The 26789-nt window shown below is 39.1% G+C and overlaps 1 protein-coding gene and 1 pseudogene across 4 annotated transcripts; one reads left to right on the forward strand and one right to left on the reverse strand.

Moving 5' to 3' along the window:
• The first annotated feature begins 530 nt into the window (after positions 1–530).
• tdrd3 (tudor domain containing 3) lies at positions 531–15129 on the forward strand. Of its 4 annotated transcripts, none has more exons than XM_035410962.1 (14): positions 531–805; positions 3206–3290; positions 3798–3863; positions 5591–5751; positions 6517–6658; positions 7148–7219; positions 7909–8058; positions 9037–9195; positions 9923–10091; positions 10346–10471; positions 10633–11840; positions 12924–13049; positions 14444–14576; positions 14895–15129. In XM_035410962.1, exons 1-13 carry the CDS (start codon positions 768–770, stop codon positions 14555–14557), a joined length of 2616 nt encoding a protein of 871 aa, XP_035266853.1. In that variant the 5' UTR covers positions 531–767; the 3' UTR covers positions 14558–14576; positions 14895–15129. The 4 variants fall into 4 exon arrangements, with proteins under 4 accessions (XP_035266853.1, XP_035266855.1, XP_035266852.1 ...); XM_035410964.1 differs by having other exon boundaries at positions 14485–14576; XM_035410961.1 differs by having other exon boundaries at positions 14444–15129.
• Positions 15130–16265: 1136 nt separating this feature from the next.
• On the reverse strand, positions 16266–21610 carry LOC118223202 (annotated as a pseudogene).
• Between the last annotated feature and the right edge of the window lie 5179 nt (positions 21611–26789).

A 26789-nucleotide genomic window follows, 5' to 3' on the forward strand; every position in this document is an offset into this window, starting at 1 on the left:
TTTTCTCTAAACAAATTATTAAAGGGCTATTTGTATGATATTGAAATGGTTATTGCTTTAGAACCTGTGCATTTTCAAATGTATTCAAACAAATACTGATTATATTTCATTTACAAATTTTATTTAATTTAAGCTGAGCCTGAGCACACAAATAATGAAAATGATTTTATGCATGCGTGCAAGAGCACTGTGTTCCCACATCAGCAATTCCATCACACACATGCAGATATAGGCTTCATACACAATGAGGTCCAAAATGTTTGGGACTAATACTTATTTATTTTTTTTCATCTTGATTTGGTTCACTGTTCCGCAATTTTAGATTTGTAATCAAACAATTGAGGTGCACGTTCTCAGATTTTATTTAAAAGTATTTTCATACAATCAACTGCGTTTACTGCTGGGTTTCAGGATGAACCAGAGACTTTGTGCATTTGGTCAGAGATACTGCGTACACCACAACACCAGGTGGCGCTTGGCACGTGTTAGCTTATATACATCATGTTAGTAAACTCAGTGAAGAAGAAGTTGGCTGACGTAAATATTCAAGGACCCTTCAACTCTGATCCCGTACGCGTGCGCCGATGTTTTGGCTGATACAAATAGTTTACAGTCAAGCGAACAGTTGTTTTTGTTCGTAAGAGTTAAGTTATTATTTGAGCTGCAGTAACTGGATGTTGATATCGGGTCGTTGTGGAAATAAATTATTATTATTATTGCAATGTTGAGTTAAGTGTCTGCTAGCAAACTCGTTTAGGAAGGAAAAAATGGCTGATTTCAGCTCAGCCCTAACCAAAGAAGGCTGGTGGGTAGCAAGTTCCGTGGCTACGGTACTTCTTATATGTCGAAAAATGTATATGTTTTGTATGGTTTACAGAGCTACCGTTATGTGTGATGATACGACGGCATTTATACGAAAGCGTATCAGGCAGTCTTTGTTTGCAAGTTAATTTAGCTGGCGTAGTGGCTAGCTAACGCTAGCTGCTGTTACTAACATTGCTATCTTGCTAACGCAATTTGGGCCTGAACTGGCCACAGTATTACTTAGTAGCTAACTAGCTGCTGTATGACTTGCGTCGTTGTCGGTTAATTATAATTGCGATTGTGGTAACGTTAGGCAGCTTGCACTAGCTAGCTAAAGGGTTCCAGTGAAAGTGCTTTTGGTTTCACTTCTTCTTAATCGAATCTTAAAGAGCAAGCTAGCTAGGTGCAGCACAAACGAGTCGCGTACTACAAGCTTGCCAGTGTAAGCATGTTGGCTTCCTAACGTTTTGGCATTAAGATCTGACATTGTTAGGCTAGCTACTTTACTCGCTGTGCCACACAGCAGACAAAAAGCAAGACTACGTTATGTTAAGTCTACAAAGATTCATGTAAAACTCAAACAGTTCGTAAATGAAAGGATAGTTATAGCTAGCGATTTAATTAACTCGTTAATTAGAACTGACCAGATACATGGAAACATTTCCTGTTTAAAAAAATATTTTCGGCATTCGAAGGATATTGTGGCTATCAGACCAATTGGTAGCGTGCTAGATACCTGGTTGGTCATCCAAGTAATCAAGTCAAGCTGTACACAGTAATGTGAAACTATTCGCTAGTTCTAGACTTTGATGATCGTAGCTAGCTTGGCTTAACTTAAGTTACAGTCCGACAGAAGGCACAGTATTTATTTCCCCTTTCCCCAAGTCAGATACTAATTTCGGTGTTTTTTATTTTATTTATTATTTTTTAAAGATAAAAGACAGGCATGCCTATTTTTGTAAAACGTAGGTCAATATTAAACTTGTGTACGTTGGCGCAACATAGACCAACACTCGATATACGTTTCAGTCACAAATTAAGAATCTATGGCGAATCTGTGTGAATGCAAGCAATTATTAAAAATTATATTGTATAAGTATGCTCGGTTATTAAGGAAACCTTCAACACTTTGTATAAATCATAACTTAAGGTAAAATACATTTGCCTCTCTTTGCCACTAGGTGATGCTATTTTATAACCCATATGCTTTGTCTTGAAGGCCAAGTTGTGTTAAAATCTTAATTGTGCTTGTAGAAGTCTCGTTGTGCTGTCAGAAGTTCATCTTGTCAATTTTGTAGAAACAAAGTAAAACCGAAATAATCTCCAACTTTGCTTAAATTGTACAATATACTTAGGATCAAAAGCACAGTCACCCTTCCAAAATCGAAAGCATCTTAGTTTCATTGATATATCACGTGCAACGCAACGCAGTGCTCTGAAATTTTTCACACATTTAAAGCGAGTGGACAAAGAATGCATGTATCGCGTTACAATAACACGCCTTACTGAAGAAGCTTAGCGACAATTTCACTCTTTTATTCAATGCAATGCAATTCATTTTCAAATGCACTTAAAATAAATGACGACAAGCTATACAGTGAGTTTCAGAAGTAATTCTTTTCGGCTGTTTATTACATATAACGTCCGACAATTTTTCAGTCGCAACTTATACTTGGGCTTTAATAACCTATTAAAGGTTATCACATAGCATTATCATTTGGAATTTTATTAATATCACGATCGAGCAACAAAATGCAATAGCATAAATAAAAAAATAAGTTATTGTTTTTCAGCACCTTATTTTGCACTAAGTGGAGCTACTCATCTTAGGGTGTTGTTACTGGCTAATATTGCATGGCTAGGTTGTGTTAGGGACTGCCCACTTACCTGTATTTATGTATTTCTAACTGGGATTTCAGGTGTTTTTGTTTTAAAGCAAGAAAGTTCATAAATGTAACTGCAAAGCAGCTTGCACTGTTGTACCTCCAGCGGCTGTACATATGATTACATTTATTTACAATCATAAAAGTAAAATCATTTTGTATTTCATGTGGTTATTTATTTCGCTCTCAGTTCTTAAGATGCGTAAGCTCTAAGGACCTATGTAGTAATGTTGATATAGGAAGCTGAGCCACAGTTTTCCAGAGCACAGATTGCATGGGCATGGAAAATAATTACTTCTGAAAATAAGATTAAACATAGCCAAATGTATTGAATAATATATCCAAAATTACTGGACAAGCTGCTTTGGAGTTACTGGAAGTGTATTTTCTTGCACACAAAAGCTGTTCAGGCCTGTCAGAAACATTACATTTAAAATACTATTTTAAAAGACTCTAAAAAGTGAATGATTTATAATGATGGTATCATGAGTGTCGTCTAATCTTTCTCCCCCTTTCAGGTACCTTTCAGACGAAGGCATAGAGATTTGCAGAAGCACTTCAGAGAAAGCCTCTGTCAATGACATCATCCGTATTGCACTTAATGTAGGTTTGACCTATATGTAACAGTCTGAGTTGACCCATGTTTTCTTTCTGGTGCAGTATCCGCAGTAACCTAGAACCTTCTTTGCTGTGTGTGCTTACAGACTATTTAATGTACAAGACATAAACAGTGGCATCTCCCACATTTAATCATAGAAAGGGTATCTTAATTCCCAGAGAGTCACATGTGATGTTCTGTTTTGCTCTTGGATGACAGCTAGTGGCTTAAAAGTACTAAATTGTTGCTCTGTGGTTGGTTACAAGACTTCTATTCCATCACGCCATATAGTGTATGCCTATGGTGGGTGTCATCAGAGATGCTACCTTGTGTTCACTTTCATTAGTGGTCTGCCTTCTATGTCTAACTTACTTTCATGTATAGTGTATTTTAAAGTAATTAGGGTACCATAGGTAATTTTGTACCTGTACCCTTTGCTGGAGTTGATCTCTATACATTTTGAGGACTGTTTTAGTAGTGCAGCCTCTCATCCTGTGCTTTGTAATCTCCAGAGCGACTTGAGACCTATTGGGAATAAATTTTTGGCCAGTGACATAAACAGTGGACGAGTGGAGAAGGTAAGCTATGAGCAATGCCAACCATTCCCACAATGTTGTGGGCTGGTTTTTCCCCAGTCAGTCTTTTAATTTCAGTTTTTTTTGCTTAAACCTAGAAGTGCACTTTTGACTCATTGCCGTTGTCTTTGACCTCTTCATTTTACATGAGTGGTTTAGTGTCAGAGATTAGGGTGTAGGCCCATCAATTTATCGATGAAAGGTATAGCCCTCTTTCAAAAGGAATCATGTGCATTACCAAAAATGAAATCGGTTGAATGAGAACTGATCTGAACTTTAAATTGTTACGGAATATTCATTCTTTGTTATGATTGGAGGCACTCTGATGGCAACATCTCCCGAGAAAGTAGATTTGCCGTTGGAAGAGGTATTGATGGGTCAATAGTGGGCTCTCTTCCCTCTAGATCAAATAGAAATTCAGTACCCCGGCTCAGTTATGGGTTACTGTGCTGTAGAAATGTGCTATAATTCAAATAATCTTTTAAACAGGTGCTCATTGAAGATCCCATGGAAATTCCTGAAATAGACAGGGGTGTTAACCCCGGTGGCCTGGTCAAATTCCCATAAGCACTGATTCTACATCTGGCCACCTGTTCATCCTTTGCATCTGATTGGCTACACAATCCCTTGCGTTCCTGTTTTAATAAACGCAAAATGAATACATATGGAATGAGTGTTTGAAAGATATAAAATAGGAGAATATGCATTGGCAGGCGATGAGCTGATAGAGAAAAGCGTGAGGTCAGATGACCCCTTGTGTTGATAGCCATCGTAAAGAATTCTATGCCGCAAATTAAAATGCATTCAGTGTAACGTTCAGCCCATTAAATACACTCATACGTTCAATTTAAATTAGCCATGTTTGTTGAGGATTATTGGAGTATTCTGTACATCCAGTATGGAATGGATTCATCTTCATGGTGCCATTATAACTGATTTTTATTTTCTTTTTTATAGCTTGAAGTCTAAAATGAAATATTGACACACCAATACGCTAACTCATTTAAAGACATTGCGAAAATTGCTGCACATTCTCCAAGAATGGACTCTATCCGCACTGGCGTGTTCAGTATTGTGTTGTCTGTCTGGGCTGTAGGGTACATTACTGCACTCACTGTAATGATCCACTTGGGAGGCCAAAAGTCTGTTTATTGTGCAGTTTGTATCTTTATACCTGCAAAAGACTGCAAAAAAAGACTTAACTTTTCTTTTTGCATCCTACTTTTGAAATGAAATAATAATGGACGGTAAATATAATGTTGGCTCAGAATCTGATGTGCCTTGCTTACTTTTTTTTATTTCTTTTTTTTTTTGCCGACGTGTGAAACGTTGATCTGTGTTTGTCAGATCTTGATCTCTGTTTGAATTTGTCTTTGCTTTTGTTTTACAACTGAGACAGTTTTTTTTTTTTTTTTTTTTTAAATACCAGAGTGAAATAAGCTTGTGTAATTCAAACCTCATGATACCTCAGATCAGGGCTTCCTAAACCTTACACGGGAGAGAGGCCGGGCGTGCTGGGTTTTGTTTCTACGCAGCTCTTAATTGATCGTATAAAGTGGTTGTTCCGGTGGTCATGTCACCTCACCCAGCTTCTTAGGTTTGAACCGGTTATTGATTTTAAGTTGAAAACGAAACCCAGCGTAGCCTCCGGCTCTACAGGCCCAGGGTTGAGAGTCTCTGCTGAGGATGAGCCGGCCCTAGCATCTCCGCTCGCTCCCTCCCTCCCTCAGGTAGAAGGGCCATGCGTCCTCCAGGTGCAGAAGATCCGGAACGTGGCGGCTCCGAAAGACCACGAGGAGTCCCAGGCGGCTCCCAGGATGCTGCGGGTGCAGATGACGGACGGCCACACCAACTGCGTGGGCATCGAGTTCAAACACCTGTCCAAAATCAGGTGAGGCCAATCAATGTTTTTTTTGGTTTGCGTAACCCGTAGCTATTTGTGATGGCCCGGCCTAAATGTTGACTCACTTCATAATATAAAATGACTGGTTTCTTAAAGAAAGCACAATCCTATTTGCTAAAAATTTTGTTTTGTGAGAGTCAATGTTTTGCACAAACAATTGAAAAACATTTTTTTAAAAGTGTATTCTCACAACCTTTAGTACTACACTTCTTGTCATGGATTTACTTTTGTATATTTATACTCATGTGTAGATTTGCTTGCTCTTTGGATGTGTTGGAGTATATGTCTATTTGGCTTATTGTGCTCTGGAAGTGAGTCTATGACTCCGAAGCTATGCATAACCACTCAGGGCAGCTGTGTAGCATTCCTAACATGGCTTCAGTTAAACACAACCATGTATAACTTCAGTCCTGGCAGTGCGGTTTGTATGCTGGCTGTTAGCCTATTTCAACCAGTTATTCCAGATTGATGTTTTGAAATAGCTGCATACGTTAATGCTGTCCTATATCATGCCCACAGTATATAAAATGTTTCCTTCAAGGATACATTGGGCATTGTTGCTTCTTGCTCAGTCATGTCAGAAGAGTAAAATGATTGGGCCTATTAAATGGTCAAGAGCGGAAGTTGCATGAAAACCCAAATCGGATCTGCCCTTGTTCTTTGCCTTTCACTTACAGCAATATCCTTTCTCTGACCACTCGGGAGAAAGACTCATCATTTGCTGTGCTAACCTGCCTCCTTTTTTCCACTCAGTCTGAACACACCTCCTGGAACTAAAGTCAAGCTCTTGGGCACAGTTCTTGTGAAGAACGGGTTCTTGCTTCTTGATGACTCCAAAATCCATGTACTTGGTGGTGAAGTCGATCACATGGTTGAAAAATGGGAATTGCAAAGGGTGAGAGTAACACAATGGACACACCATGTTTTTATCATTTAATTCTCATATAAGAGGTTTGTCACACTGTTTGATTTCTTGTATGTCATGTGAAAAGGAAGTAGATTTAAAGTTTATCTAGAAACATAGCCTTAATAGCATCTTTCTTAAACGTCTTTAAGTTCTTTAAAAGTTATTTCTTAATCAACTCAACTCGTAACGCGCAAGAAAGTGTGTACTTTGGCTGATAGCATCAATGTCTAATGTATAAGGTCAATAAAGTAGATGTACACAGTTTGCATTTAGAATCCTGAACCTTTCAACCTTGGAGATGCTTGAATTAGCATATTGACTTCATTGTGCAACACATGCTTAGCAGCCGATGATATCAAAATAAATCGCTTAATCAGCATAATAGGAAATATTCAGTCATGTATAGCATTTCAAAATGGGATTCCATGCTAAAAACCCCTGACTTCAGCCTAATAATTGCTCCTGTTTTCCCGTTAGAGTTTGGCGAAGCACAGCCGAACTAATATCGGTGCAGATGGCGGGCCACCTCCATTTCTCCCATTCGGACAGGTATCTTCATGTTCCTCTGCCTTTAATGCTGCTATGAATTTCTATTGTTCTTGCATGCATATTTGTGCTGGTGTCTTTAGGATTCTCTTTACCCATTTCTCAGACGATATGTAATACAATATGTTGGCGATGAGCGATATATCACAACAATAATTACTGAATTAAATCATGGTCGGTGTGGTGTATTGCCTTTTTTTTCGTCTTTTTTACTTTAATTATACTCAATGTGGTAGTAAACAACCACACTTCTGAGGCTGTGTGTGATGATTCCAGAAAAAACATCACCACTGTTACCTATTGAGTGAACATAAGACAGCCAATCAGCAGCAAGGCCTTGCAGCTTCATGTGATTAACAAAAACACATCACATGATCACATGGAAGCTGTACAACCTTCATGCTGATTGCTGTCTTATCAACATCCGATAGAAAACACTAGTTACGCCATAAGCATTTTATGCAGCCTCTTTAGTACGGTTGTTTACTGACTGCTTCAGGTATAATTAAAAAGAAAAAGACAAAAGGAAATGTTATGTACCATATAGTGGCTGTGACCGTTGGTGCATTCGATAAATTGTCATGATGTATATCACCCATCTCTACAATGTGTTAGCTGTAATATGTTCAAGTTTGTAGTTGTGATTTTACGTAAGTACGCTATTCTGTTCTTTTTTCTGTTCTGTTTCTCAGAAATGTGTGACGAAAGAACAGGTTGACAGCCGAGAGCTGGATCAGAGGAAGACGCTGCAGGTCACCAGTGCTGTGAAAACTGCAGATGAGAACGATGAGTTTGAGAAGCAAAGGATCGCAGCCATCGCTGAAATCGCAAAAAGCAAAGAGGTGCCTTATTCACACCGTCTTTATTATCGTGGAATTAATGAACGTAATTGAGCTTAGATATATATAATCATTTCATGAACCGAATATATTGCTAGCTACCTGAGCACTCTTGGTCAATTCACTATCCCCTAGATTCCATCAGTCCCACTTGGCAAGTTTAATAAGGTCATATGCAGTTCAGTCAAACCAAACTTTATTAATTTTTTTTTTTTTTTTTTTTTGATTCAATGAAATTGTAGAAAAATCCATAAAATAGAAGGTGGTATTGTGCCTGGTCTGCAGGCATGAGCATATGAGAGCATGTGAGCTTGCCATTTACAAATAATCACCCTATCCCAAGCTTCTCAATCCCTACTTCTGTAATACAATTTATAAAAGTGAACATACTTGATAAATTATTTTGCGAACTCGGGGAAATCATCCTGCTTGTTTAATGATATGAAACATTTTTGTAATTATAGAATTACCTAATACAGTAATTTCCCACTTTCCCTTTGATATCTAGGGTACATGGTATGTAGAAAAGTATTATGTAATAATGCATATGAAGAAAACAATCATTGATAAGTTAAAATATGCTTTTCAGAGTAAAAGCCATTTGAACAGTTGACAGTAGATTTGTTATCATTAAATTGTTATCATTAAAATGTTATCACTCAGTGAATTAATGGTATAGATATTTCTCATGTATTTGTATTCTGATTAATGTTGTAATGCTTTATGCTGCAGAACTGCAGGAAATGTGCTGTACCGAAGTGTATTATTATTCTACATTCAACAAAACTGCTATTATGTCATTGCAAAATGGCACTGAAATGACACCCTGTCCTTTCCCTTTCCTGAAGCCCAGTACCAGTCTACACAATGCTGACATGCAACTGAACTGCACGTCTGCATTGTGTAATTACATCATCCATCGGTGTATTGAGTACATCCCGTACCTGCAGTGCTTGTGTTTATTTTCTAATTGGTGTTCAGACTCGAACATTTGGCGGTGGAGGAAACGCAGGCAGTAATCTCACCAATCCCGGTTCCACGTACAAGAGTCGAGACACCTACCCGAGAAGGCGCGAAGAAAAACCTGCTTGGACCGAAAACCGATCCGAAAACCGATCAGCTGGGGTGTATCGAGAACTGGTGAGTGTCTTGTTGTGGTTCAAGGATTTCAGTTTTAAAAAAAGAAAGTACATTATGGCATTGTTGAAATGATAGAAAAACACTTTAAAAGCAAGGCACAATATTACTGGTACTTCACTGGTACTGGTACTGCAACCAATTGTCCCACTTAAGAGTAACCTGTAGGTACTGATGGAAAACTGTGGGACAGAGTATTCCCTTTCAGTCGCTGTTTAAATACTCCACATGTAAAAATGATGCACACTAGTGGTGTCATTTGTGCATGATTTGTTCTTTTTGAACTAATCTTTTTGGTGAATGAAAGAAACGGACTCGTCTCCATTTAAGGATTAATTCCTTTGGTTAGCTCTCAGTAAGTTAAATTGGTAAGCAAATTGATAGCCAACTAGCTAGCTATAGCACTGTCTCTGCGGTATCTGTGCTCTGACAGCGCTGTGAACACGCAATATGATTGACAGGCAGGGAGTTGTCCTGATTGGTTGTGAAGATTCAGACATGGTGAAATTTAGAGTGGCTGATTTGAGAGCCTGGAGCAGTCAGAGAGATTTCAATTTTTTTCTCAAAGCTTATGATTTATTGATATTAGTTATGATGTGAAGGACATGTAATAAAATATGAACAAAAGTGTTCTAAAAAAACTTGCATACTGCACCTCTAAATAGTTTTGATAAAGCTGGCACAGTTACGGAATGTGAATTCTCCCATGATTTCTCCTATGGTCATTCAGGTGGACGAAAGGGCTTTGAGGGACATCATGGAAATGGGCTTCAACAAAGAAGCTGCAAGGCAGGCGCTCATGGACAACAACAACAACCTGGAGGTGGCTTTGAACTTCCTTCTCACAAATGACAAGCCCAAGCCCGTGCCTGCCGACTTCAGCCGACCACCGCCGCGAGGTACAGTACTCGCTGCTGGGGAGCTTTAATTACTAATGAGGGCCTGGGGCAACAGTTGTTATATGCAAACATTCTAGCAATGTAGATGAGATCAAAGCGTGCATTTCATAATAATCAATGTACACACTGTGGTCTGAGGCATGGTTGCTTTTGATGGAATAAAGGGAGAGAAAGTTGTTGCACACTCCTCTAGTCTAACCTCATTAAACTAGGAGTACCTTCTTTCTTTCTCATATAAATATTTGCTGGTTTAGCAAAGGGCAGGGGTCGTGGAAGAGCCAGGGGGGAAGATGAGGAAGATGCTGCAGGAGGAAGGCCCTCTGGACCAAGCACCCTGTTTGATTTCCTGGAATCAAAGATGGGGGCCTTTTCTATTGATGGTAATTTTACTATATGTATAAATTCATTTCCTCATTAGTGAAGCTTTTAGGTCTGTTGATTTTGAACAGCACCATAATAATCAAACCCATAATTATCTCCACCTTTAGATCTCTTCAGTCTTAAGAATGGAGTAACAGTGTACTTTTCATTTTTTCTTAAGAGTCAAAGAGCCAGCCACCTCCAAAACATCAGGATCAGCAGAACAAGATGATTTTCCCAGACACAGACTATCTGCCCAAAGACCACATACAAAATAAATATCCTTCACGGAATGATGCAAGGCAGCCAAGAAACGACAAACCCCCACGCTTCCAAAGGGACAGTGAGTTCTCCAAGTCAGGCCTAGATTCTTCGGCCCCCAACCAGCGATGGAGGGGACCCGATAGCTCTGGTGGCCCAGACAAATGGCAGGATGAGGGCAAGAGAGGCGGGCGGGTGTTCCGTGGAAATCCACGATCTCGCGATCACGCTGGTCCTGGAGGTTTTCCACAAGGGACAAGGGATCATGCTGGGTCTGGTGGATTCCAGCAAGGATCCAGAGACTATGTAGGCTCTGGTGGGTTCCAGCAAGGATCCAGAGACCATGTAGGCTCTGGTGGATTCCAGCAAGGATCCAGAGACCATGTAGGCTCTGGTGGATTTCAGCAAGGATCCAGAGACCATGTAGGCTCTGGTGGATTTCAGCAAGGATCCAGAGACCATGTAGGCTCTGGTGGATTTCAGCAAGGATCCAGAGACCATGTAGGCTCTGGTGGATTTCAGCAAGGATCCAGAGACCATGTAGGCTCTGGTGGATTCCACCAAGGATCCAGGGATCAGTCTGGTTCTGCTGGATTCCAGCTAGGGTCTGATCAATGTTTTAAGAAAACTCCAAAAGACAATGGCATGCAACCCAAACCTCCGGAGAGCAACTCTGGAGAGTCGGACTTTAAAGGAGGCTCTCGGTTCGACGGCAAGTTTGAGGCCAATAGTAAAAGGAGAGGGGTATTTGACAGGCCACAGTCAGATACTGCCATCAGAAAATCAGATGTAGTTGGTTCTCTGAATTCCTCCAACTCGTGGGGGAATAAGGACACCATTGTGACGCAGGACTTGAACACGGTTGGGACTGGCAGTAACGCGCACATTCAGAACGGGTATTCAGAGCATCGGCGGACTGGGCCTATTAAACAGCAGTCTGGTGTGACCTCTGGTGACCAGTTCTCCAATAAAAACATCTCTCAGAACTCTGGGCCCAGGAAAAGGTCAGGACCAATCAAAAGTCAAAAAGGCATGGAGTCACTTTTGGTCTCTGAATCCAGCGCTCATGGGCTGAATAACTGGAAACCAGGTGACCAGTGCCTTGCTCTCTACTGGGAAGACAATAAGGTGAGCATACGCCTGATTCTGTGGAGCCATTTTATCGTCATGTGGAGTTGTATGTTGAATGTTCTGTTTTGTGTATGCATACCTAATAGAGACTTCTAAAAGACATTGAAGTCACTCAGTATAAATAAGATTTTATTTTAATGGGAAATCTCAGTGGGACACTTACACGAGTATTACATTAGGTAACTCTTCAAGAACATTTTGAGCTCCTACTTGAAGGAAAAAAAATGTTGTTTTGTATCATTTTGTAACTGTGAAGTTATCCACTGGTGTCCATGTGCTTATTCATTAGTATTGCTTCACAGCAAGCATTACACAGATCAGCTGATCGTCCTGAACTTTCATTATATAACTGTAGCAATATAGTACACCATAAAATGTGCCCTGTGCCTGCTCTAAATAAGTTAATGAATTAACATATTACTTATTTAGAAATCAATATATGCCACTCACTGTTTCAGCCTGAAATTCTTTCTGATGTGGGTGGAGTAGATGTGTCCATCTCATTTTTATAAAGCATGCTCTGTGCAAATGAATTAGCGCAGCGTCGCTGCACCTGGCTCATGAAACGTGGATCAAACTGTCAAACTGGGCATTGCAGATCAAAGATGAATCAGGAGTCAGGAATTACATGGCCAATTCCTTACCTGAAATGTTTTCAGAAACGTTTCATTTTAGTGGACTGTTTATGTGGAATATGTGAGTTTATGAACAGGCCGCCGTGTTTCTCAAGTTTGAAAACGTTGGGCCGAAACCAGTCGAGCCAAACAGGTGCCGGCCGTGTTCTGTCATTAAAAAGTAAACGGACACATTTGTGGATGGCAACAATTTTACAGCTGGATATCTTCATTGTCATTTATATTATGTAGCAGTACCTTTTTAAAAGGTACTCTGACATCAAGAAGATTGGGGTGGGGCTAGAGTGGAATGCAGAAAGAAAATTCCAAACATTAGAGGACTGTAAAAAGATGCTTTTCTACCAGGTCTGCCAAATGATATTGCAGAAATATTGAAATGATGACATGAATTCAAATGTTTCATGTGGATTGTTTGATTAGTCTGCGTTTTTCCTCTGTCTTTCAGTTCTATCGTGCCAGAATTGACGCAGTGCATCCGTCTGGAACGACAGCAGTGGTTGTCTTCAGCGATTATGGAAATTGTGAAGAAGTCCTCCTCCATAATATCAAGCCTGTTCACATGGACTCCTGGGTAAGCACCTTCAGTTTATCAATTTCATGTGAAGGGACAGCAAAGAGCCACATTTGCTACCTTTTACCCTCTTTGTGTGAGCATCCATGCACTATGTTCATTGGAGCCCCTACATTTGCAAGATGGCTAGTCCTGTTGCAACATACATGGTGCCATTGCTCTATTATATTACAGCTATATTAGCTGTAGCTCACAACATAGTTTACTTGGTAAGCCACACAGTTGAGTGTAAAGAACAAAAAAAGTTTCTGACTTATTTAATTTGGCCAAAATTACTTGTGGTTGAATCGGGTGGAAATTGTATGTACAGCTCTTTTATCGTCATAGTACAGTTGCAAATGTTCACCAACTAGTTTGTTTACACTTTGCTGATTCTGCATATTGAAGTGAAATGCACATTGATAATTAAATCCTTGATATTAAAAATTGCAAAAACATATAAGGAAAGAAGTATGATTGGAATATCTGGCTGTTTTAGAGACTGTCAAAAAACCTGGCTTATTGTCTAGAGCAAAGGCTTACATTTTAAACTGCCATCGGAAACCCTGCTTCTTAGTTATTTATATCCCAAATAAATTCAAAGACCAAGCATGTAAGTACCGTGATTAAGACATCTGCTAAGTGCCAGCTGGCTTACTCGAGGATGAGAGCACCCTCACCTTGAGCAGCAGAAGGTCTCCTATCAAGGGACGGCTCCTCCGCCCACCTCCCCCGTTTCGTGCGACCCCTGTCATGTCTGGGCCGTGCCTTTGCACGACCCGATTATATCGGGCAAGGCGTGCGCGCGACACGGCCCCAAGGGCAGGCTGTTCTCACCGGCCCGGCCTACCCTCACTCACCGTCCGTTCGACCACCATTCAACAGACCGCGGCGTCCTGTCATTTATTGACCATTAAGAGCAGGGCTTCTCAGCCTGCAGCCAGTTTGCACAGTGCTACAGCTCCAGTAGCCATTGGTAGGAAATCACTAGATTTGTTAATTTCTTTTGACAATTGTAAAAAAAAAAATTTCATGCATTTGTGATACAATTGTACCACCAGTGAATGCTCTAAAGATGTCATATAACACCAGTGTAGTGTAGCTGTTAGCGTGGTTAGCTTGAATGCCGCAGCTTTGAATTCCCGGACGGGTACAACTGTTGTAAATTTTATCACTGTGCATACTTTGTCCTAAATTTCTTCAATAAATGTCCTGTACTAAATGGATGGTATATAAAACATAATCTTCCCAGTATACGGAAGTCTGTGACTTGGGTGTCTAAATATCATCATTATTGGCCTTTGAGATTGATTCTTATTTACTCCAGTTCATACGACGGTTTCACGGTTTTCAGATCAAATGAATTGGTGTAAAGTGGACTGGGCCTAAAAGGTTTGTTCACTGTTTACTCGCAGGATGAAGATGTTTACTATGAGAACTCTCTTGAATACCGCAGGGGAGGCGACGGCCAGCCCAGGCGAACGCGACCAACTCAGCAGTATTACCAGCCGCCGAGAGCTAGAGACTGATACGGACACGCATACAAACGTAATCATGCTTTAATTATTGGAAGTGGGTTGCAGTGCACTGTAGTGGTTTTTGTACCAGGCTAGTAATTCAGGAGGCAGCTAATTCAAATGGCAGGGGACGAAACTGCCATTGCGCTTATGAGCGAAGTATCTTCTGACCTGTGTTACTTCAGTAAAACGGGTGAATGGGTAGCATATGACAATGTTATCTGTGCACGTGTCTAAGAAAACAAACATGTAATGTGACCTGCGCACTCCAGAGGAAACGTGTTGTGCCCTTACTGTAAGAAGCAAGGAGTGGGCTTGCAGATTGGAAATGTGTCTCTCTATTTTCTAGGCTGATCCTTCGAGGAAATGCAGCTCGCCTGAAATCTCATGAGTTTGGCTGATCTTCCACTAAAAAAAAAAAAAAAAGCTTTCTTCCATATTTATGTGTTCATGTCAAGACGTGCAACATTCTAAAAGGGCTTTCACTGTTGCTGCAAAAATCAAATGCAATGAAATGAAATGAAACTTTGTAATGTACAAAGACATGATGATTTGTAAAATAATAAAATGCGAAAGGTAGCACATTTCACTCTCTCACTTATTTAATTTGCCAAATCTTTGTCTTTATAAGAGTAATGTGTACCTTTACCAGCTGTTTTGTCAGTAAATTTATTTAATTATAATTATAATTATAATAATAATAATTATTATCCCAAATATAATTGTCTGCAGAATATCTGGGCAGTTTACAACAAAGTGCATGTGAAATCTTCTGCCATTACAGGCTTTTTTATATGAAGACATAATAGGACCTTTGATTTTTCTTAAATATATGGCAGCCCTATAAACGTGCCTAAAAAGTAAACTAACCCAATATTGGAAAATATGTTGTCACCACAGAGTTAATGTATGTGCGTGCCTAAAGCACGGGGACTTTATGATTAACATTGGACTGTTATCAGTCAGTCTATATTATATGCACTTAGCATCTAAAAATAGTTCAGTTGGTATTGTCTTGGCATACATTAATTAAAAATGAAAGGCTCAGTTTGTAACAAGCAATACCTTTGTGACTACAATGTATAACGTCAATGAGTGACAGAAATCATATAATTTCAATAAAAAGTTATTTTCATATTATAAAAAGACAGAAAAGAAAATTTTACAATGCAAGGACAATGCAGTATTTCAACCAGAAAGTCACCAAGCTCAGCTCCTTGTCCAGATGCAGTTTATCCAGATATCTTTAAAACAAAATGAATTGATATGCTGAATGTATTTGAAAAGGGCAAACGTGGTACCCTTTCAAAGCACATAATGTGATGGCGTGGTTTCCTGTCAACATGCCCACCTAAACCCAGACTGCTTTAGAAACAATTTCCACTCATTGGAAGCCATTAGTGTAGTGGATTTATACCTTGACCTATTGAAGAGCTTTGATCATACATCATTGGAAGTTGGAACAGTCTGTGGCTGCTTAAAAAGAGTACACACTAGGGGTGCTACAGTTGACAAAACTGGTTGTCAGTGGCAATCTAATTTTTTTGACAAATAATTATTAAAAATGGTTATCAAAATATAATCAAATGATTATCTAAGCTTGAAGAAGTTTTCTTTCTAGAGGAAAAGTGCCAGTTTGCTTTTGTTTGTTTTGTTTTTTTTAATGCAAAATAATCCTCACATTATATCACTATAAAATACAGCATAAACTCAAACTGCATTAGACTGCATACACAAAATAAGAGAGCATTCATGAATTTTAATCCCAATTTTTCCACTTGAAATTTATGTCATATTTTACTGTATCAAAATGAGTGGAACGGGGTTGTAAAGTTGTTCCTCAAAATGTAAAGCACCACTTTAAATGTAAAATGTGTTGCTGCTTATTTTATATTACATTTATTTAGAAGACTCTTTTATCCAATGCAACGTACAATGAGTGCATACCAAAGGTCATTGGAGCAACTACAAGCCACAGGTCCGATAAGGTATAATACTCATTTTGTAACTGTTATTCATAGCCATGAACACATTAAGTCCAGTTCATACAGAAAACATTACTCAGAGTAGGAAGAAGGGGGGCAGGGGGACATGTCCCCCGAATATTTGAAACAGTCAAACCTGTTAAAAAATAAGACATTTGCTATGTACGGGGAAGGCCCAGTGGCTGAATTCATTTAATTTATTTCCAGCATTCCTTAGTCCAAAAATGCAGCAACAAAAGCAGTGCAGAAATGGAGCCAGTCCAACATTTAATCTGGCGCAATGCAACATGTTACTATGTTTGACATGCGGACATGTTACACAGAACAGCATTTCGATTATGGGGGTAGAAGTGGAAAAGTGTAGTTGAGTTTTTTTGTGACCAAACATTTTTCTTTCTTTATTTTTTGAGAGTGAAAGTTGGGTAGGGAGATAGGGGAATTAAATTTATTTTTTGTATATGTGTTTTTGGAATGCTTTCATATGCCTGTACATAAATTAACTGAAAAATAATTTCCTCTTGAGGACAAACTATCCATCTTATCGTTCTGTCTTTGTCTGTCATGTTCTTAGATAATAACTATGTTTTGATAGATCCCAGATGTGTCAGTAGAGGGTCTGAATGGGTAGCGAGATGGTGTTGCGGTGTAGAGTAGCTGTTCTTCATCCTGCAGTTGGTTTCCCTCATCTATACCCCACACTGTTTAAGGCACATGTATTTTGTACTTTTATTATGTATGCATTTAGTTATGCATCTAACAATAGAATGTTTGCGATGTATTTAATTCACAAATTCCAATATCCAAGGGTTAAATATGGTTTAAGTTGATTTAACATGATAATTTCATTCTTGTGCCCTCTTGAGGATGTCTACTGTTAGCCTGCTACTGACTAGGAGATATCTCACATATATACAGAACAATAAAGAAACAACAAAGCCAGCTCTTGCAGGTGCTAATAGATGAGGTTAGCATGTGTCTGCTTTTGTAATACCCATAGCTGTCTCTGGTGGAACCAATGAACTTTTCCACTAACTATAATATTTACTGTGGGAGCGAATGGGGGAAGCAAATCCCCCTACCTCTCACCAGTGTCGAACTCAGTCCTACGCCTCTGGCTGAACTGATTCGTAGGTGACAAGCTTTTTTTTTTTTTTTCTTTTTGTTTTTGAACATGAACTGTTGCATCCCTAGTACATACACCCACACAATTAAAATATGTATGCATATTGAGCTGATATACAGAAAAAGACACACCCCAGAATTTTTTGTAGACCATGATTTAACTGGAAGGTAAACTGTGCTTCTGTACATGGAAGTCTCGCACCATCTTTGCTCTATAAATCATCTGAAAACATATTTCTTCTCTGTTATCACACTGAAAAAAGTATGTGCTGCAATCATAATCCTCCCATTTCATATTGCTATTGATCTGTTGAGGCCAGATAATCAACATCTATTAATTATCTGGGCTAACAAATTAACAACAGTCTTCAGAATGTGTCCATTTTACAGTAATGGGCATGATGGTGAGAGCTGGCAAGCGAACCTGATTTGTTTCAGTAGAGAGACTCTCCAATTAATTAAACTGCGGGGTGGCCAATCAATACTCTGCAGTGTCCCTGCACTGGGCATATGCAGCAAGGATAAACAACCTTGAAGGAGCGAAAATAATGAAGTTGAAAATTAAAAGTGCTTGTTGTGCCCAGAATAGCACAATGCTTTTCTAAACGTATTTTTTACTAGTGGGGAAGATGAAAGTAGTAACATAATAAGAAATCGATTAAATCTTAGTATTGAATGATTTCTAATGGCTTCACAGCCCTAAAAAGACCTATTTGACCAAAGGCAGAGATTTTCACATCCAAATATCAAAATGCATTATTAAAGTGGAAAACCAGGGGTGATGAGGTAGATTTGCGTCATACACATGCCATGGAGCTAATCATATTTTTAGACCTATATAACCAAACTTTTCTCTTTACTGCACCTACATTTGTTTGATTTCAAGGCAGGAAAAAACAAAGACAATCAGGAAATGTGATCAGCCCATGACTGAACATGCCATCTACACAATTAGTAATTTAATGCAATTGCTGATAAACTACTTTCCAGTTAGGTTAGGTGTGCCCCCTGACTGCTTACAGTATTTACAAAAAAATAAAATAAATGCAATGCAATTATCTTTCAATAGGAAAGGGCTATACCTGAACAGGCATGAAGCAATCAAAGTCTTAAATAAACATAGTTATGTTCTTCTCTAGTATGTAAAGTTTATGTGCTTGTGTGTTGACATTTGAACACACCTACACTATTTTCTTGCCTACTGTGTCTAGTCGTGAACAATGGAAATTTTAGATATCAACCTATTAATCATAAATGTTTTTTTGTTTTGTTTCACATTTGTAATCTTCAGGTACTGCAATATTACATGTAATTATTTTATTTTTCCAACTTCAAGGGAGTGTTAAATTCAATTTTGTTTTGTTTTAACAGTATAAATCAATTTGTACAACATATTCATAGAATGTCTGTATTTATAAACAATTTGTAGATGTGTGTCAACACTGACTGCTGTTAACATTTTGTCACTAGAAATGTCAAGTCAGAAGTGTCCCGTATCTGACATCTCGGCAAGCTTTCGACCTGTTGCCTCAGTGCTGTCATTCAGTTTTATCGATGTCTCTAATCTCCCTTCCTTTCTTTGTGTTTTCTTACAGCTTATGTATGCGATCAATGTTATCACAATCAGCAATAGTCCCAGACAGGTGACAGAAAGTGTTATCAAAAGAGACTGGCGGGGTAAAGCATGGTTTTCCGAGGCATGTTCAGCCCGTCTCCCAAGAAAACGCTCCCTACCTTCGATTTCAGCCTTCCTTGTTGACAGGCTCTGTATGTATGTTTCATTGCTGACCGTTTCATTGACAAAGAGATTGACCATCACTGTGGTGTGCAGAGGCTCAGGCTTACCGTGGTCACTGACTTTGACCAGCGAAACCCAAAGACCCCGGTCACTCAGCGGTTTCTCCAGAGTGATGTATCCTGTGTCAGGGTCGATCACAAAGGACTCACCGCCCTTCCTTTCGATAATACTGCAAACTATAACAGCATTCATGCCAGAGTTTTTGTCCACAGCATACACTTTGGTAATGGAGGTTCCAGGAACAGTAGCGGGCAGCACCAGCATGTAGGAATAGTTGGACAGGGGAAACAAAACCAGAGGGGAATTGTCATTAACGTCTAAGAGCAAACCGTGAACAGGGTGACTCAGGAGAGTGAGGGTTCCCCATCATCTGCAGCCTCTATCCACAGGAAGTAGGAGCCGTGCTTCTCCCTGTCTAAAGGAGTTTTTGCCCTCAATGACCCCTTACCCCCATCTATGATGAAATTGTCGCTGTCGTTAATGATCGATAATTTGACGCACACTCGTCCTTCCAGAGTCGGCGTCCGTCACAGAAAGTACACCGATTTCCTCGAACCCGGGAACGTTCTCAGGTACAAAAAAAGTGAAGTCCTTGTTAACAAAGTGCAGACAGTTGTCATTCCTGTCCAGCACTGTGAGGACCATGGTGGCAATAGTCTTCATATGGGGGGTGCCTTGGTTGGCCGCCTTCACTGAATATGCACCTTTCCTTCGCCTCTCGGTCTAATGCTGTGGACACAGTGAGAACTCCAGTTACTTTGTCCAAAGAAAAAATTGAGGGAGTGTCAGACCCCAGCAAGTATATGACCTCTCCATATTTTTCACCGTCTTGGTCAGTGGCGTGCAGTCTGGTCAGGAAACTGTTTGGGCTGTTGTTCTCCTCGATGACCAGTTCAAACAGAGACTGCTTGAGTACGCGATCATTATCATTCTCATTCTCATCGATCACCGGAACATTAAGAATTTCCGTTTGAAAGCCATGAGAGTTGGGGACTTCGTAGCCAGTTTATAGCTCATAGTCGAGTGTGTCTGCTGTTTCAAGCAGATATTAATCTGTAAACCCCTTGTATGGGGAAATCATGAATGGACCATTGCCCTCTAAGCGACAGTCCACACTTTGACCAAGCATTGTATTTATTATGGTCAAAAATGCTATAGGGGAGTGAGATGGCTCAGATTCCTTCAAAGACACAATGCCACCTTTCTCAACAGCTATATAATGTGGTATGATGACGGGTGGGCCGATGACTTGTCTTGATGATATTCAATATCCCTGTGGCCACAGCAGGTATGCAGCCTCGTCCATTTGCAAGGACCATCAGTTTGTAACATTCAGCAGTGGTTATATCTATTTTGCCACTCAGTTTAATAACCCCCGTGACTTTGTCCAGATTAAACTAAGTCCTTGCATCACTTGGCACCCTTTCACTGTAGCCATATGTTACCAGGGCATGGAAGCCTAAGTCAGGATCAAAGGCGTGAAGACGTGCCAAGTGAGCCCCACTGGCTGTGTTTCCAAACACGGTGACACTGATGTAAGACTCTGCAAACTGCCGGCAGTTGTCGTTCACATCCATGATGCAAATTTTCAGGGTGGCTGTGCCTAAAAGCGGTGTGGTTCCCCCATCTTCAGCAAAGATGTTTGTTATGTATTCATTCTTAGTTTCTCTCAGTGGAACCAGTTAAAACCAAGACCAACTCCCCACTGTTGTTTTCCTCTACGTCCAAAGTGAAAACCCCAAAATTATTAACCGGCCGGTAGGTCTGTACTCCATAAACACCAGAATCTGAGTCAATGGCAGATTGTTCCACAGCAAATCTGGAGGTGATCCATGCGTTTTCTGGAACAAACAACCAGATCACATCAGTAGAGAAAGTGGGCTTATTATCATTAACGTCAAGTACAATGAGTTTGACTTTGACCAAGTGTCGGGGAGGCAAAATGAACATGTCAAAAGACAAAGAACAGTCCTGCCAGTCTGAGTTTTCTGGGCAAAGTGCCTCTCTGTCAACCATATTGGCAGATGTATACAATTCTTCAGTCATGTTATTAAAGATGACATACTGTTCACTGATCTCCTTTAGTTCCAGATTGAATAAGAGAGGGAGATCAACAGAAAAATTCAACTTTATATCTGCAACAATGACCCCTATCAACATCCCCTGGGGTAATCTTTCCTTTATTTCAGAGATGACTTCATAGCTTGGCCATGATTTGAAAAACAAGACAAGGCTGATGAAAAACAAGAGAGTATGCAATCCCTGAAAGGAATAATATAGCATATTTCAAAAAGTGACAAAATTGAGGAAAAGCTGGCTATATATTCTGTAAATAATTATTTGAGCTTTACTTGCATTTATTTGGTTAGATGTGAAATCATGAATGCTGGTGAAGCCGATTATTAAATAGTTTAAATGATCATACAAAAATTAAATGCACAAAATAATAATAATAATAATAATAATAATGTGTATTCAGCATAATTTCCTACTTTAAAATGCTGAGAAGAAAGCAGGACCACTACATTGAAACAAATGCCTAAGTACATTACACAGATATTTCACTCCTAAAGAAATAAACCTCAAGATGGAATGCATTTTATTTTGCAGGAAAAAATATATATAAACTTGTTAAATCATGTTATTACATATCTGTATGTCATATTAAAATGTCATACCGCTTACCCGTAATACTCTTGATGGATTCAAGATTATTGTACAGGGGCATGTTTAAAAATGAAAGCTAGTCCAACAACTCTTAAGGCATTCACTTGTCGGTGAGGGTAGTCCAGTAATGACGCTGCATTCAGAGTATGAACTGCAGAAATGCAGTCGTGCATCTTCTCAGACACAGTGGACACACATCCACTTATGCAAATGTGTTTGGGAATATCCAGTAGTCTTGATTTGTCTGCAGCTCTGTATTCTTTGTCTGCAACAAAATTCAACTGTTGGAACAAAATTACATATTATTATTATTATTATTAACAGATGCATGTGCACTTTCTTGTGTTCACCTCCAACCATATTCAAAATATAAACATAACTGTAGTTCCAGATTCAAAATGATAAATATGTAATAATGTAATAATATATATTGTGTAATTATATATACATAAATATATAGATGACACTGATTTGAGATCAATATTTTACTCCAAAACAATCAAGTCCTCGATCAGCTCTGTTTGCTATCAGTTCCTCAACAATCTTCAGAAAAGCTTACAATCCCAACACTAATTCAGGTGTGACAAAGACAGAAGCATGCTACGAGAAAAGCAGCTGTGAATGTTGAATGTGGTCAGCAATAATGCTTAGGTATGATTTGGCATTAAATGACGCTCAATTCGTATTAAGGGGCCAAATGTGTGCCATGCAAATATTCCCCACACCATTACATCATACCAGCCTGCCCTGTTGATACAAACAGGATGGATCTCCAAATTCTGACCCTAACATGTGCATTCAGCACTTAGATATCTCTAGGTGTGGAATGTGGTGTGCTTTGTCAGGGTTGGAGTAAAAACCTACAGGATGGGAGATCTCCAGGAACATGGTTGGGCAGCCCTGCTTTGGACATTTTTATTTTGCTAATTTAATTAATTTTGTAATTATATTATTAAAATATAATTAGCAATATAGTATATTATATACAGTACATTATGATTTATAATGACTACTGTGGTAGTTACCGCTATGTTCAGGACATGCCTCAGCTCTTCAGCACATACATTGTCCTTCTCTGATGCCAGGACTGACCCACAACTCAAGCAACATAAGCAGCATCTTTGGGCCCTGCAGCCACTAGGGGGCACCCCAAAATTATTTTTGATTAAAAAAAAAAAATACATATTTGAAATTTATAAATAATCACAGTACACAGTGGAAATCAATTTGACTAATAGGCCTACAGAATTTGTGAGTCATGGCACAAGATGCAGTACCTGTGGGTGGCTATACTACATTGGCCTGCTGCCAGCGTGCCAACATTTAAACGTTGGGGAAAAAAGGATATATTAGCCGTCATCTTCCCTTGGGGATGCGAATGCCACGTCTCAAATAAGCATACCCAGAGAAGAACCATGTTTATTTTATTAATTTTTTTTTTTTTTTTGTTCACATCCAAACAGTTTCTTTGTTAACTAACCATTTATGCGAAATTGTTTGCACTTTACCTGATTGCAGGGTCATTTTAATGTTTTCATGGAAATATTTGAAATATTTGAATTTGCTGTTTGAATGTTGTTATATTTATCTGCCAATCTTAAAAGAGACTTTATTTTCACTTTTGTTAATAAAATGTATTGTTGCCGATCTTTAAAGGCCTATTTGTACATGCATGTGTGCTCACACAACCACCGACAAAACAGCTGCCTTAAGCTTGGGTCAGTTTGGTTGCTGCTGTGCTAAGGGCCCCCAGAAGGCTTGTGCCAGTTCTGTGTGATGCTGTTATAAATGGAATTTACACTCTGCTTTGTAACCTGTACTTCATACACAGAACCTGGCTAGATTTCCACATCCCCAGATTGTCATGCCCCTCTCACACTTCAGTAATAAACATTCACAATTTTTCATATTGTATACATCATAAAATAAAACCATAATATTCAGTACTGCAATTTGAAATTGTGATGGACACATGCAGTTACAAAGCTAAATGTTTTCACATGCATTTGAGTACTCAAAAAAGCTCAATGCATGTGAAAGCGCACATACACACTCACACACAAACACACATGCACACACGCGCGCACACACACACACACACACATCACAAGAGGAGGTCAGGGTGTTCCTGTGAAGGTAATGGACATTTCTGGCAAGACAGACCGTGAAGACAGTGAGTGATAATCGTGTCTTTTTTTATCATGTATGTGCTTTCTTAACAGTTCATTTTCTTTGTAACTGACACAAATTTCAAATCAGGTTAAGTGAGCTGGTTACTTCCCTGCTAAGAAGTACCTGTTGTGCGTGCCACATTATTTGCATAATGAGCATACTTAAAATATCACATTAATGGTTTTGATTATTTTAGCACCATGCATGGACAATTTAAAAAAATCGTAGCTGATCCTGTAAATATAAGTGTGTTTTAATGACTTTCTGTGTAATTTGTGTATTTTTAAGTTGCACTGACCCGCATTTGAGCCGGGGTAGGTTTCTTTGAATTTATTATGTTTTTTACGGTTAAATTTTCAATAAATCTGGTCATATGATACACAATTTAAATGGAAGATTTAAAACTCACAGTTTTTATATAAACTATTTTATGATGGAAACATTTTAGCGACAATGATTCCTTATTTCATAACGTGCGGTGGCAAAACAAACTTGGGGGAGTCCTCACCTTATTAAGGTTTTGGAAATCCACAGATGACACAAGAATAATGACTTTATTGTTATTTGTCTCGGAAAGAATCCAGGGAACAAAATCCATAGTCATTTTTAGTCCTAAAAACGTGCTAACTCATAGAAACCTTGATAGAACCTCAATTGTTTACTTAGCTATTCTATTATAATTGTTGTTAATTTCTCCGTTGCATGCACACCAAAAGTAGTATGTACAAAGTAATGTTACTATATGTGGTTTGGTTTAGCATATTCTCTGGAAAAAAATGAGCCCACCTATAAGCTTCTCTGACCAGTACTGTCCAAGCAATCCCTCAATCTAGCCAATGGGACCAGCAATGACCTAACATGGACAGTGAAATTTCTGCCAGCCAGTGGCAAGCTATTAAAAATTATTGTATGTGGGGGTCTAGTTGCCTTAAGTTCTCTCTTCCCTTTGGCCTTACACTTTGCTCTTGCCATCACTCTGATGGTAGTGAATTTTGGTCTCCTTTGTCCATGAGTCCTTTTCCTAGAACTTTATAGGCTCTTTTAGATACTTAGCACACTGTAACCTGGCCATTCTGTTTTTGAGGCTAGCTAGTGGTTTGCATCTTGCAGTGCAGCCTCTGTAGTTTTGCTTGTCAAGTGCAGCCAGTAATCACTGTCACATCCACACCTGCTCCCTGAAGAATGTGTTCTGTTGGACAGGTGTTTGGGGGTTTTCTTTATTATGAGAATTATTCAGCCATCAACTGTGGATCTTTTCCTCGCCCTATCAGACCATTTGCGATTACTGAGCTCACAAGCGGTCTGTCTTTTTTTGAACAATGTTCCAAACTATTGATTTTGGTGAGCCTATTTTCTGGCCTTGTCTCTGACAAAAAATAAGTCTTTTTTTTCTTCTTATTTCTCAGCCTCATAATGACTTCCTTGTCTTCTTTTCACTGATCCTCATGTTGACAAATGCTAACTAAAGACTCCAAAGGCAATCAACAGCCTAAAATCAAGACTAGATGCTGAAAGCTGTCTTATACCTGCACTAACTGCAGCACACCTCACAGAAACACCTGTGAATCAATTTGTCCCAAACATTTTGGTGCCCTGCAATGGGAGCTATGTATACAAAGTGCTGTAAATTATATATAGCGAAACCAAAATGTATAAAAATATGTATTTGTCCAACATTATGGAGCTCACTCTATTTGTATTTAATACATTGCTGTAATGTAGTCATAATCTATATTTACCATGCATTGCAGTGTATTCCGTTTTTTATAAAGGTTATTTCTACAGGGACAAACGTTTGTATTTTAGTTTCGTATTTTAAATATGCAGTGCCCTCTCTTGGCTAAGACTTGGAAATTGTGGCTGCAATATCTGATCAATCACTTTAAGATTTGTCAAATACAGGTCAATACAGGTATTCTAGTACTGTAATTGTGTCAGAACTGGATCAAATCCATACTATTTATATAAGAATTAACATAATATTGATTGATTCAAAATGAATTAAGCAACAATGTAAAATTTACAGAAGAAAAGGTTTGTCAAATATATGAATCATTATTCCTTCCATGTTGTACGACTGGGGAAATTTCCAAATCCTCAAGGGGGAAAAAACAGTGAAGATCCATACAGAACAACAGACCAGGTATGAGTGTGGAACAATTTCTGCCCTCAGCACAATGGCAGTGCAATATCACCTTGTGCAAACTGTAAAAGCACAAAGACCTGAAGGCTTTTGCATGACAGCAAGACAAGGCTGAATCCATTAGCAAATAGCAGGGTGTTCGCAAATGAAAAGAAGCTTCTCAGGGTGCTGCTACATTATTTCACTCCTTGTCACCTATGCAGTGGCATATGTGCATTCCAGCTCCATTCCATTAATGACTCTGAACCAGTCAAATGGGGCCTGATTGTTTGCACTTACTGTAATTTCAGAGTTTGACGCCATAGAATATGAACAGCATTCCTGATTATTAAAAATAATTACAACCAATTACTAATT

Source organism: Anguilla anguilla, chromosome 3, assembly GCF_013347855.1.
Source record: "Anguilla anguilla isolate fAngAng1 chromosome 3, fAngAng1.pri, whole genome shotgun sequence".
NCBI lineage: Eukaryota > Metazoa > Chordata > Actinopteri > Anguilliformes > Anguillidae > Anguilla > Anguilla anguilla.

Coding starts and splice junctions, on each gene's coding strand:
- tdrd3 (XM_035410961.1), top strand. CDS start 768: ATGGCTGATTTCAGCTCAGCCCTAACCAAAGAAGGCTG. Junction 6,659..7,147: donor AAAAATGGGAATTGCAAAGG/GTGAGAGTAACA, acceptor TTTTCCCGTTAG/AGTTTGGCGAAGCACAGCCG. Junction 7,220..7,908: donor CATTTCTCCCATTCGGACAG/GTATCTTCATGT, acceptor TCTGTTTCTCAG/AAATGTGTGACGAAAGAACA.